Source organism: Salvia hispanica, chromosome 1 (assembly GCF_029641045.1).
Source record: "Salvia hispanica isolate PSC_SH4W2 chromosome 1, Shi_PSC_v1, whole genome shotgun sequence".
Classification (NCBI taxonomy): domain Eukaryota; kingdom Viridiplantae; phylum Streptophyta; class Magnoliopsida; order Lamiales; family Lamiaceae; genus Salvia; species Salvia hispanica.
Genome location: NC_142692.1, coordinates 38,644,855 through 38,659,401, shown reverse-complemented (window position 1 = coordinate 38,659,401; position 14,547 = coordinate 38,644,855). Strand labels below are relative to the sequence as shown.

General features: G+C 35.7%; 1 protein-coding gene across 1 annotated transcript; it reads left to right on the top strand.

Moving 5' to 3' along the window:
- Positions 1–5,806: 5,806 nt before the first annotated feature.
- On the top strand, positions 5,807–8,756 carry LOC125220743 (uncharacterized). Its single transcript, XM_089068423.1, has 6 exons — positions 5,807–6,145; positions 6,258–6,366; positions 7,144–7,274; positions 7,368–7,442; positions 8,097–8,246; positions 8,325–8,756. The coding sequence occupies exons 1-6, from the start codon at positions 5,945–5,947 to the stop codon at positions 8,445–8,447; spliced, it is 789 nt and encodes a 262-aa protein (XP_088924549.1). The 5' UTR covers positions 5,807–5,944; the 3' UTR covers positions 8,448–8,756.
- Positions 8,757–14,547: the final 5,791 nt, after the last annotated feature.

The following is a 14,547-nucleotide window of genomic DNA, read 5'->3' as shown; positions in this document are numbered from 1 at the left end:
GCATGGAACTTTTTTTCTTTCTTTCGGATTTCATTGATTTGTGTTGTTTGATCACTATTGCACTCTTTGAATGCTTTTTGTCTTCTTCATTTGGCTTTCTTCTTGATTTTCAACCCCATGATTCCTTCCCCCTTGTTTTATTGCTTGATTAATGCCTTTGAGGTAGAGTTTTTTTTTCTATGTGTGTTTATTTATTAAATTCAAATTCAATGAAAGAATAAAAATAAGGAGTACTTGGCGGTCCAGCTTTGCAAGTGTTTGAAACATTGGCAAATGTCACTTTATGCTTCATTATTCATATCCCAATAAAAAGCACATTGTAGAAGTGACATTTAGCCCTCCTAACACAATTCACTCACAAACACATCTATAATAATAGTATAAACAATATTCAAGATATTCCATATCATATCATTGTCCTCTCCAATTTTAAACTAGATTGTCATTTATTATTCATAAATGCATGTGTAGTCACAAAATAAGACCCAGAGAAAGAAAGCTGTGAGGAATTAAAATCTGATATTGACCAAACTCTAGAAAAAGGGAAGCTGTGGTTTCTAAATGCTGATGTTTAATTAATGCTGGATATATCATAAATGGATTGAATGTGATTTGGTGAGATTAAATTAAAGGGACTTTTTCTTTTGTGTAGGCTTCTAGATATGAAGCTTAGCATGTGTATGAAATAAAACATAATCACAGAAACTTTCCCTAGATTCCATGATTTGTGTACCTTGTGGAAATTCAATAATCTTTTATAGACAATGACATTTCGTTCCTAAAGGGTACACATACACACCTAGTTCTTGTTTGATGTGTTTGCTCACCATCAGTTTTGATTGTGTGTGTGTGTGTGTGCTACGAGTTAGGGTTCCAGTTTCATTTGTTAGTATTTTGGAAAAAATGAGTGAAATCATCAATATATAGTAATACTTGTATCAATATTTAGCATGTTTGTGACAAAGTAAGCAGTTTATGAATACCTTAAAGGTGATTGTGCATAGCTAAAAAATGAAATATTATGTGTCACTTTGAATGATTTAATTTCTATGCAATTGTATCTTGGATAAAATGGTTATGAAACGAGATGAGTGGAAAGACTTAGTTTAAAAAATCATTTTCAAATAGGATATGAAACGAGATGAGTGAAACAAAATGTACTCGCCCGTTTTGAAAAATGACGAATTAAAAGTTGATGATACATAGTACTATCATTCAACAAAGTTATGAATCCCGCATAAATCTTCACAATCAAATGACTTAAAATAGTTCTTAGTTTCTATTTTAAGGTGAATTTTTGTTTTATCAAATTAGATCATTTATGTAAACTTTGACTGTATGTATATATATGTGGTCTTCAATTGTACAAAGACTTGTTTAAAAATCAAAATTCAAGTCTTCGATTCAAGAAAAGGAAAAAAGGTGAAAGTATAGCTAGCTAGGGATTCCACATATATATTTACAAATAAAAAGTACAGAATGTTTCAATTCAAAAGACTTTGACACTGTATATAGATTGGACCTATATATGTTTAATTCCTAGTATATGTGTTTATTAATGGACTTATATATCTTATGTAAGGCCTGGTTTTGTTGGGACTTATGAACTTTAAACCCAAATAAATCCCGTTTGGTACATATGTTAGAAATAGGGTAAAAGAGAAATAAAAATGTGAAGGTAATGGTCAGTAATTAGTGATTATGAGGAAGAATATAATGTGCTAATTGAGAAAAGGGGGAAAAAGCAATAATAGGAGTAGGGTTTGATAGAGTGAGGAAAAACAAGATATATGATAGGGTTTAGGGACAGCAGCGCGTGCTTCATTCTACTGTGTCTTATCATACTAAATCCTCTTCTTTCTAATTGTGGTCCAAACCACACTTTGTCACAATAATTCTCTCTCTCTCATCAAATAAATCACCAAATATTGATCGTAGTACCTTTCAATTTGATTACATTTGAAGTGTAATTTTCGGTAGGAGAATTCAAGGCTTAAAATATTAATTACGGGGTCTAGGTACATTATACCGATTGAGACCGTATGTAGTACTACTATATACTATGTGAAAGAGAGACCAATCAAACTCTAGCGAGGTTTCGTTCTAAGATTTATTGGATTATAAAAGGAGCGAATTGTATCACTGAATATTTGGATTGATATATGTCTTACTTTACAAGTTCGACGAAGTGTGGATGATGAGGATACTTACATAAACAAATTAAAGTCACGAAACACATCAACTCTCTCTACCCTTCCACCACCGCTAGCTCACCTTCTCTCGCCCCCTCCTCCATCCATCGCCATGTCTCTTCCTCCAATTCTGCAAGCCGTATGAGCTCACTGTGCATAAGAGACCTCATATAAACTAAGATACATTTTCATTCCTTAAAATTCCACATGCGATAAAAATAACTGTAGTAGTTAAATTTTTGAATTCATACATTTATGATTCGTAGTTAATGTTTTAAAAAGAATTTGTAGCATAACATTTTCCCTATATAAGTTGATTAATTGAACAGCATTATCTGTGTAGCCGTATCCACTTCACATGCGAATTGCCAGTGCATCCAAAACAGTTAACTTGACCTATGTAGAGAGGTAAGATATTACATACCTACGCCAAGACCTTCTTCTGCTTAACTTAACTTCAACCATTTTGTCTTCATTTTGTAGTATGCACTTAATAAAAAAATGGTGGTGTATTTTTAAAACATGTCCTTCGATTATGATTATGCAGTAGTACGTTGAGATCGAACTCGATCTGAGTGTAGGAAGCACATATCTGCATGCAAATAATTTGATTAGAACTTGTAATTAATTAGTGTGCGTAATTATGTCATATGTCATTTTTCTAATTACATTCCTTTTGTAATTTATTAAAACTGTTTTTTTGTTGGGGTTCATGAATGTTAACTGAAAGTTTTTATGGAATTTGAAAGTTTGTGATTTTTATTGTGGATAATTCAGCATTGACATTAGGCGGAAATTTTTGTAGTACAAATTTATAAGAATAATAGGAAATTAATCCAAGTGATTCTAAGGCTGGCCTATCTATTTCAAGATATGGACTAATTGGTTAAAATTTATAATTGGGTCAATTGGGCCTTTCTTCTAATCCATTCGGCCTGATAAGCATGGGCCTCGTATAATTGAAGGTTAATTTCAACTCAAGTCCTCAATTTTATTAGAGATACTAGTATTAATACTTGTGCTATTTTTGAAGGAATAAATAAAATAAGACATACAAATTAAAAAAATTACAAAAGAGGAGATGTATGGATGAAATAAAATAAGATATACAAATAAAGAAAAATGTAATACTACCATTTACAAAAAGAATAAAAAAAAAAACTATTTGAAGGAATAAATAATTCACCAGTTTCAATTATTTATACAGTATTTTGTAATTTAAATAATTGATCAGTATTATTATTATCCAAATAAACATGAAATATAATTCATTTTATTATTTATCCTAATGGTCAAATTTCTACAATTGTTAGAATGTTGCATATATCACAATATTTATTGTAATAAACTAATAAAGCAAATGGATATCATGAATTCTTTTAGAAGAATTGAAAGATAGACAATAAGAACAGTTATCTTAAATAAAAATAAATCAAATAATAATAATAATAATAAATTGCTAAGATTATGAAAATCAATTAATATATTATCCTAATCCAAAATTGGTTTCTATAACAAATAATTCAATTATCTCTTCTCTCTTCGTATATAACTTAAAAAAAAAGAAGTGGGGATGGAGTGTTCTTCTTCCTTTATTATCTTAAATACTTTGTACTAACTTTTATCGTATATAAGTTTATACAAAGTCTACAATTAAAATTAAAAAGAACATTAATTATATACTACTCCTGTATGAACACAAATTATATGCTATATTAAAAGCCCAAAATTATAGCGCAATTAGAATACAATAACTAATAGTATTTCATGAAACCCTAAAACATGCGCCTGATTTCTCTCTCTCTCTCTCCCTCAACGGTACCCCAATCCTTCCGCCCTGCTACGCGCCGCCGCCCGCCCCGCCTCCCTCCCTCCCTCCGCTTGCCCGACGACACAGTTCGCCGGCACGCCTTGCCTCGCCGTCCACCGCCCTGATTCACCACCCACTTGCTTCCTCCACACCCGCCACTGCGCCACACTTCATAACACTCTCGGCCAGCAGCTGCCCACCGCCGCCCTCTCCTTTCCTCATCTCTCTTTCCTCCGACCACCGCTGCTGCCTCGCCAGTTTTTCTCCTTCCTCTCCGTTTCTTCTTCTCCTTTTTTTTCTCACGAATCTCTCACGGTTTCACACCACCGCCGGAGGATTTTGGCGAGTCTGCACTACCTGGTAGCCGCCTCTGTTGTACTTCTCTCTCTTCTTCCTCTTCTTTTTCGTGTTCACACCTTTTACCCCTATTTCTCTCGCCCCGGATCCGTCACTTTTTCGTAGCCAGTCGCCGCCTTGCCGCCACTACCCCGCCTCCATCAGCCTTGCCGCATTCGTCACCCATCCTGCTTTGCTGCAATAAAAAATAAAATTATCAGTAAATCAATCAATAAAAATGCAGCTTCAATTAAAGGTGTGTGTATGTATAGGTGTTTTATCTTGTTTGAGAAGCCAATATTTCATTAGACCAATATTTTTTCCAATAATATTTGCCTCTTTTTTGTCCAATGGTTGCCATTTCTCAAAATGACCAAAAGGATAAATAAAATAGTTTTACATTTTCCCTCCAAAAAGGACAAAAATGACTTTTCAATAAACTGCCACTTTAGATTAGTAAGATTGACATCTAATATAATAAAACTTTCCAAAAGTTGGGTTTTTCCCAAGAATTTTTAAATTAGCGAATAATATCACGAACTTTACCCCGAGTTTGTTTTTTCCCACGAATGAAAAATTCATGTTATTTTAATAGATTGAAGAACAATTTTAGAGGATGTGCTTCAAGAAAAACCATCTTCAAAGATTGAAAAACTTGAAGCTCTCAAAATTGATGTCGAGAAATTACGAAAAAAAATCCGTATCATAATATTATTTGTTGGAATTTTTTCATTCGTGGGAAAAAACAAACCCGGGATAAAGTTCGTGGGAATAACCCAACTTTTTGAAAGTTTCATGATATTAGATGTCAATATCCCATTTTATTATTAGGGAAATAGTAAAATGCAATATTGTAAACACAAAAAAGATTAGTGGCACGAAACATACAATATTGTAAACACAAAAATGCAATATACATTTGTAGAAGTTATAAATAGATTTTGCAATATACAAAATAAAATACATATAAATGCAATCCGTCTATAGACTGTTGAATTTGTATTTTATATATAGACGGATTGCATTTATATGTATTTTATTTTGCATTATACAATTTTTATGTTAAAATGCAAAACTTAACAATATAAAATGCAATTTGCCTATAACTAAAATGCAATTTGTAGAAATCCATCTACAGTTTCACAAATGTATATTGCATTATTGTATTTACAATATTGCATGTTTTGTGACATGTGGCAGCACAAGATGGAATGTACATTGTGACTCTAATTAAGGATGAGCTCTAAGAGAATTCCTATCCGTGCTCTTATTTAAGAGCATGGAGGTGAGCCCGGACCCACTTTTACTTTGGCGGACGAGCTTGTCCTTGCCAGTGGCACGGACGGATGGACGGCGTTCCACTAGCCGCTGCGGATGCTCTAATGCTCTCATATTTACAAGTAGTAAAATAAATTAGAAAAGTAGTAGTACTATTAAAAGACAAAAGGATAGAAAAGAAAAGTAAAGAAATACTCTCAAGGGAAACGCTAAAACTAGAAACTGAAACTCTAACGAATTGAAACAAGGAAGAAACGCAGGAGAAAAGGAGCGACCCATTGCGATCCGCAGAGTCCAATTCCAGTCAGAAGGTCGTGGATTTCCTTCAATGGAGGAGGCCTACATTCATAGCGACATCAATGTCGAAGCCTCCAAAGCCGACCGATCGGTGTGGCTCATGAAGTGCCCTCCCGTTGTTTCCAAAGCCTGGCAGTCCTCTGCCGCCTCCGCCTCCGCCGACTCACCTCCCGTCTCCAAAGTCGTCGTTTCTCTCGATCTCCTCCAGCCGGATGAATCCTCTGCCCTCCAAGTACTCTCCCTATTTTTGTTTCTTGTGATTACTGTTAATACATTCTATATGCTGGTTTCAATTGGGGAAATTTGGTTTGCTAGGGTTTTTGATTTCTGAATTATCATCTCAGTTTACTATGGAGATGGCTGGGAGTGAGATTCTGAATATACCAAAGAGCTACTCTCTCAACATGTCCAAAGATTTCGTTCCCATGGGAATTTTCTCCGAGTCGATTCAAGGTGTTTTCCTTATCTGGAGTCTAAATCCGCTTTCTTTGTTGCTGCTTCATAATAATCTTGTCTTCGAACTAACAAGATTATTGTTATAGTATGAGATTCGCTAACAAGTCCTTAAAGTATTGGAATTGTATTGTTCACGATAATGATTATGGATATATGTTACACACGTTATGTCAAAAGAGATTGTAAAGAACAATTGGTGTTAGGGCTCTAGCTATTATTCTAAATCTTTTAATATGCACTTGGATTGTAAATGTGCTGGTGTATGATACGGAACTGCATAGAATTGCTGTGAGTGATCGAGTCCACAACAACTGTGGAAAGGCTTATTCCGGTTCACTGAGAATTTTGAGCAAAGTGACAATAAACTTCCTTGACATTTTCTAGTTTCCTTTTTCGAAGGCCACATTGTGTAGCTGTGATATTTCATGAAACATGATGGATAAAAGAACAAACTGTTTACTTTTAGAGAGTTTTCGTGTATGGGTTTTATCTCTTTGATGTGCATAACTCACTCACAGATCTATTCTATCCATTTTCAGTTTTATTTAAGGTATCGTCCTCTGAAATTATTTTATGTGTATGCATTTCGACCTATCAGTAGAGTGGCTAGGTTAATGTTGCAACTAGCCCCGGAAGTTAAGTTAAATGGATCTTTACTACTGCTACTTATCATTATATTCTTCAATAAATTGCTATGTTTCACCAGAAGGATTTTGGATGTGCTTATTATTTCGTTTGCCACTTGTGTATATAATACCAAGTTCTCTTTTAAAGGAAGAGTTGCAGTGGAAGGAAAAGTGGAGCATAAATTTGATATGAAACCCCACCATGCAAACATTGAAGAGTACAGAAAAATGTGTCGGGAAAGGACAAATAAGTCCATGGTTAAGAATAGACAAATCCAGGTCAGGGCGTCGAGCTACTATTAACTTATAGTTTTGCCACTTTTAGTTTCTCTGTTCTTACTGAAAGTAATATCCATCTCTCATGCTTATCAGGTACTCAATAATGATCGTGGCGTACACATGAGACCCATGCCTGGAATGATGGGATTCATTACATCGAATTCTAAAGTAATTAATTTCTTTTTTCTTGTTTAATCTAATACAGCATCTTGAAAATATGTGCTGCCATGTAGTAGAGTATGCTTTATTTTGGTTCAAGGCCCCTAGAAATTAGAGATTGGTTTGTTAAGAGCTGGACAAAAACAGGGTATGCCAACCCTTTATGAATGATCATAATAACATTAACATGTGAAATTATCTCCTCTCATTTGGAATGATGATATTTAACTGAAGCATCAAATTTGCTTGATGTTCGTAGTCATTTTTTATGCCTGTTATTAGTCTCATGAGTCATGACATGTCTGGAGTTCATTCCAAATGCTTTTAAATGGAGTGGTTATAGCACCAAATAAGATCTGGAAATTAAGTAGTACTACTATTTATTGACCAACCGTCCAGCCCTTCTCCAGCTTTGATTTCTGTGTACATAGGATCTTCATGTCTCCAGCTAATGCTCCTCATTTCAGTTTTCAGTCATGAAATTGGTGTAGTGTTATATGAAATTTTAACGTGATGTCTTCTGGTTTCTGGTTCAGAATGTATTCCTGTTCCATGTTGCCATCTTACACACAAATATGCTTTTACAAACTTTGGAGCTTGCCCCCAATTGCTTATTCTTTAGTTACTGAAAAATCAAATTCCAAATAATTCTAACTTGTGTAGGATAAGAAAAAGGCAGCTCCAGTTAAGGGGGCTGATATGAAAAGAACTAGAAGGGATCGCGGGGAGCTGGAAGATATCATGTTCAAGCTTTTTGAGAGGCAACCTAATTGGACACTCAAACAGCTGGTTCAAGAGACTGATCAACCCCCTGTATGCCTTGCTCATAACTCTATTTCCACTTTCTGTTTCTATGTTTCGTTATCAAATAAATTTCTGTATCTTTTTCAGCAATTTTTGAAGGAGATATTAAATGAGCTATGCGTGTACAATAAAAGAGGAACAAACCAAGGTACTTATGAGCTCAAGCCAGAGTATAAGAAATCTGTTGAGGATACAGATGCTGAAACATGACTTGGCATTGTTCGTGTACATTATATTACAATGAAGAGATATTATGTTCTGTAAGAAAACAAGCCCCAATATTTAATCCCGTACATCTCTTTTTGATGTGGAGATGTGTCTAGATCTACAGTCGTCATAGAACTATAAATGGAAGGGATTAATGCCAAAAGGAAAAATGCCCTGCCGTTTGTGGATTAAGTTACATTGTGGATCTACAAATTTTCATTAGGCCATTAGTATATTATGTCTATTTGCTGTTTTCTCTTCCATCGAACTTTTGTTAATGTTTTATTCAGTTATGATATTTTTTTCATTCAATTTCCCATCTGTGATATTTGTATTATGCGTGATATTGTGTTCTTCCATGTATATAGCTCCTCAATGGAAGTGGAAGAGCAATGTGTCTTGGTTATTTACTGTTAGGCTTTATTGATTGCATTCTGTTTCGTGTATTCTCTGTTCGTTTTATTCATCCTCGCCTCTACTTTATCATAGTGAATTTCTGAAAGCTGGATATGTAAGAACTTTTCTAAATCATGTTACGTAGTTAACCTTCACCACGAACTATACCTAGGTTGGAACATGCTTATTAAGGTTTGTAGTTGCTCTCTGTAAAATTGTTAAGCACTGCTGTCTGCTGATGAGTTTCAAAAGGGTTGGTGATAATGATATTTAGACATTCAAATCTGCCTTTAAAATTGGTTAGTGCTTGCTAATCATCTGTGCCTGTGGTGATGTGTTACTCTGCACATGTCTTTGAAGAGGATGGAAAGTGAGTAGGTAAAATGAGCTCCTTTGCATTGGGAAAGTGTTGTCACCAACTGGTTTTAGTGGATCAGAAAAGTGAGTAACTAGGAATCTTATTTGTCCCCTGTATGAAGATGTTAGAGCATCTTTGGACCAGAGATGCTTGTTCTAGCTTTCCCAATGGTGTGATTGGATAGTGGTGGGATGACTTGACTAGGCTTACATTATGTTGGCAACAGTGGTGATTCCTTCATTGACCCCTTTCTCCTCTATCTTTGACTAAAGGACTGTTTGAGAAAGAGACCAAACTTCAAAATTGAATAAAATTAAATCATACTACTAATATGGCTTCAACAATGTATTTTTGGTTTACTAATATAATTGGAGCACATAAAAAACAATTCTGAAGGGTAATCAAATTATGGGTTTAAGATTTTATAGAAATAGGTAAAAGTTAATTTGAAATGTTGCAAGAATCTAGCATAGTTATGAGTCATTTTGGCCTACCACGATGCTTAAAGACTAATATTGTTTTCAACTAAATTACAATTGATGGAAACTTGTGACAAAAATCAAACATTCATTTTCATGATGTCGTTTTGTGCACGGGATTTGGGTGGAAATTGTCTAAATCTTTCTTCCCAAATAAAACATTCACCTATTTTTCGTACCAAGTATTGATAATTGCTATTGAAAATTGAAATTGGAAACGATGGATCTTTGGGGAACACAAGTGGTGTCATGTCCATGTGATCATTAATTTGATTCTATTTGAGATTTAAAACACATTTATTCTCTAAGAAGTTTCATTTATTTTAGTTAATTTCAAATTAACTAATGCCTTTGAGCACTAGTATAAATATTTTGTTACATTAAAAAATAATGCATTTATTGTGTACTCTTTTTATTGTTTTGATATGAATTCTTATAATTATTTTTATGTGGTACAAATTCTCTTAAGTCAAAATGACGGTGGGCTATTAGTATAGTAGATGTTCAAAATACATAAAACATAGTGTTTTTTATTTATAATTATTCCAAAAAAAAAAGCAAGTGAATAATAGTCCCTCCGTTCCTTGTTAATAGAGGTATTTTTAGCCATGAGCCCTGATATTTTTAACTACTACTATCTCCGTCCTCCAAATATTGACACACTTTGACCCGACACAGGTTTTAAGAAATGGAAAGTGAGTTGAAAAAGTTGGTGGGATGTGGGTCATACTTTTAAACTATTAGTTTTATAATAAAATGTGAGTAAAAATGAAAAATTAAGTGTGTCAAACTTTTAGAGACAGATCGAAATGGTAAACTGTGTCAAACTTTCATGGACGGAAGTAGTATCTCTTAGGAGTACGTTATAGCTACTTCTAGAAATATCAATATTAGAAAATACTAATTAATACTCCCTCCGTCCCGTTTAAGATGACACGTTTTCCTTTTTAGTTTGTCCCAACTAAGATGACACATTTCCTTTTTTGATAACTTTCTCTCTCCAATTAATACACTCAACCACTTTTTCTCACTCCTATTAAAATATCCATCTATCTTCATCTCTCTACTTTAATACCTACACCCACCTTCTTTCTCTCTAATTAAACACTTTAACCAATAACTCCTAAAATCCCGTGCCGGCTAAGCAATATGTCATCTTAGCCGGGACGGAGGGAGTAGTAATTTGACCTTTTGGCATCGAAATCCTGGTTTTGTTACGGTGCAAATCTTTGGTAAATTATGATGAAGTCAAGAAATCGTTTTTCAATGTCTGTGCATGCGCGAATGAATGTAAAGCACTTTATAGTTAGAAAAAAGGGAATTCTTTTTGCAGGTGAGAATCATTTGAAATGGGCATGTCTAATGTTCCTAAATCACACAACAAATATCACTATTTCTTCTGCAATATGGAGTATTTCCGATCATCTAAGTATATATTCTCAAATTATAAAATTATATAAACGACACAAATATCATTAAATTATGTGTAGGATAATATAACAAAATCACATATAACAAAAACAAAATGCAAAACTTCATAAATATTCTTCAACAGTTATAATTACAATATACTCCTAGCTAGAAATCAAATCGATGGAACCCACACAACTAAACATTAAAGTTCAAGCTTTAACATTCGTTGCTCTTATTCAAATCAACCAAACACATTCTTCAGTATTTTTATATTCCACTTTAAAATAAAAAATTCATTTTCAAGGAACTGGTGAACAATAGAAATTAAACATTTTTTTTTATAAATCTCATTTTAGGCTTGTAATGTTTTGATGAATCATGATAGCTAACAGAAGGATGGAGAAGCTTAGATCAAAGCCAATTTGATCTTGAGTCTCAGTAGCTGTAGGATATGTACAAGTTGAGATCTTATAATCTCAACCGTTAGATTGAGTCAACGTTGAATTCTTTTAGAGTTTAAATAGTTTGTGAAAGCTGAATAGTCTGTATTACTTCAGCTCGTAATTCCCCCAATTTACTTCTCTCAAGATCAATAAAATTTCTCCAATTCCTGCGATTTACATTCTTGCAGTTAATCTGCAGATTTCATTCTTGATTACACAACAAATTGTAACAATTGGCGCCGTCTGCCGGAATCACTTTTGAAAGTTTTTTCCGATTAATTTTGGCTGGAATCGGATCTGCGACCAAGATGGCGTCTCGTTTCGAAGCTGAAAAATTCACCGGCAAGAACGACTTCGCGTTATGGAGGATGAAGATTCGTGCTATGCTCACTCAGCAGGGCTTGGCTTCCGCCTTGGAGAAAGAGGAGAAGGAAACCAAGGAGGCTAAGGGCACCGATGAGAAGAATGTCAAGAAGCGTGCAGAGATTGAGGCGAAAGCTCACAGCACAATAGTCTTGTGCCTTGGCGATAAAGTGCTGCGGGAGATCGCGAGGGAAACAACAGCTGCAGGTATTCTGTCTAAACTGGAAGATTTATACCTTACGAAATCGCTTGCGAATAGGCTGCTTATGAAGCAGCGGTTGTATTCTTACAAATTCTTGGAGGGAAAAGGGGTTTTGGAACAATTGGAGGATTTCAACAAGACCATCGATGATCTTGAAAACATCGATGTGTCGATAGGGGAAGAGGATAAAGCAATTCTATTATTGAATGCGCTTCCCTCCAGCTATGATTAGCTGCGCGATGCTATCTTGTATGGGCGTGAGAAAACCGTGACACTCCTAGAAGTGCAGTCGGCTTTAAGGTCGAAGGAATTGCAAAAGGGGGAGATGAGGATCGAGGATTTTGTATCTGAAAGCTTGAATGTGAAGAAATTCAAGGGAAAGAAGCCATACAAGAAGGTGAATGAAGTCTCCAAGAATGTGCCAAGTGATCAAAAGGAGACCCGTTCTTGCCACTGGTGCAAGAAGCCCGACCATATCAAGAAGGATTGTTTTGCTTGGAAGAGAAAGCAAGAAAGTCTGGGTGCAAAGGCAGTGAATTCAGCTGAAGAAGCAGAGGATGGTGAAGTATCTGTTGCTCTGAATATCATGGATAGTAAAGAAGGGAGCTCATGGATAATGGACTCAGGGTGTAGCTTCCATATGAGTCCAAATCTTGACTGGTTTGAAAATATAAAAGGGACAACTGGATCAGTTGTTCTTGGCAATAATCAAGTCTGCTCAATTAAAGGCATAGGTACTGTAAGGCTGAAAGTAGATAATGGATGTGTTGTTATCTTGAATGATGTCAAATACATTCCTGAAGTGAAGAGAAATCTGATATCATTGGGCTCACTTGAGAAAAAAGGATGCAAGTTTGTTTCTGAGGCTGGACAGATGTTTGTCAGCAAGGCAGGAAGAATTCTGATGAGAGCTGAAAGGAAAGGAAGTCTATACTATATGACATCAGCTATTCAGAGAGGAGATCAGGGAGTTGGCCAAGTTCTTGTAACAGATAATGTGAATCTCTGGCATGCTAGGCTAGGACATCCGGCCATTGGAACAATGAAGGAGCTGGTAAAGAAGGATCTGGTTCAATATAGTGATGATGAAACCAGTGCATTAAAATGTGAGGAATGTGTGCTTGGAAAAGCAAAGAAGTTGTCTTATCCTAAGGGTGTTCACACATCTACGAAGCCTCTAGATTATGCCCACAGTGACTTGTGGGGGCCAGCTCAAGAAAAATCCATTGGGGGTGGAAGATACTACATGAGTATCATTGATGATTACTCGAGGAAATTATGGATATACATCCTTAAAGAGAAATCAGAGGCATTAAAGAGATTCAAAGAATGGTGCTGTGAAGTTGAGGCAGAAAAGGCACTAATCTGAAATGTTTTAGAACAGACAATGGGTTGGAATACCTGTCAAGAGAGTTTGATGAGTTTTGTAAATCTAAGGGAATAAAAAGGCACAGAACCGTCCCTCTGAACCCACAGCAAAATGGGGTTGCAGAGAGGGCAAACCGCACCATACTTGAAAGAGTCAGATGTATGCTGCTTGGAGCTGGAATGGGGGAAGAGATTTTGGGCTGAGGCAGCCACCACTGCTGTGAAATTAATAAATAAATGTCCCTCTTCTAGCATAAATGGTGATACACCAGACAGTAGATGGTTTGGCAGGCATGTCACTTATGATGATCTAAGAACTTTTGGTTGTAAAGCTTTTGCGCATGTGAAACAGGGAAAACTGGAAGCTCGGGCATTAAAATGTGTCATGATTGGTTATCAACAAGGTGTGAAGGGATATAGGTTGTGGTGCATTGAGCCTGGGAGGGGAAAGGTAATAGTTAGCAGAGATGTTATTTTCTCGGAAACTGAAATGCCTTTTAGATCAACATCAGATGCTGGGAAAGAAAAGGTGGAGACATCTGAATTTGAGGTGGAGGCAGAAGAAAATCAGCAGCAACAGAAAGAAGAGATAAGTGCATCTGAGTCAAGTCAGGAACCTCAGCCTCCCACACCAAATGCCCCTCAAAGCTGGAAGCTAGCCAGAGACAGAGCTAGAAGAGCAGTAAAGCCTTCAACGAAATATTCTGATGCTGAATTCTTGTTTTTTTGCTTATTGGTGGCAGAAGAGGTTGAATACTCAGAACCATGCTCTTATGAGGAAGCAGTTGAAAGCAAGGACCATCAGAAATGGATGCAAGCCATGATTGAGGAGATTGATTCATTGCTGAAAAATGGTACTTGGGTCTTGGTGGAGAGACCAGATGGTAGAAGAGTGGTCAGCTGTAAGTGGATTTTCAAGAGAAAATTGGAAGCTGCTGGTACAGAGAAAGTCAGGTTTAAGGCCAGGCTAGTGGCTAGAGGTTTCACATAGGAGCATGGTATTGATTATGATGAGGTGTTCTCTCCTGTGGTGAAGCATACATCCATCAGGATACTCTTGGCAATAGTTGCGAGGAATGAT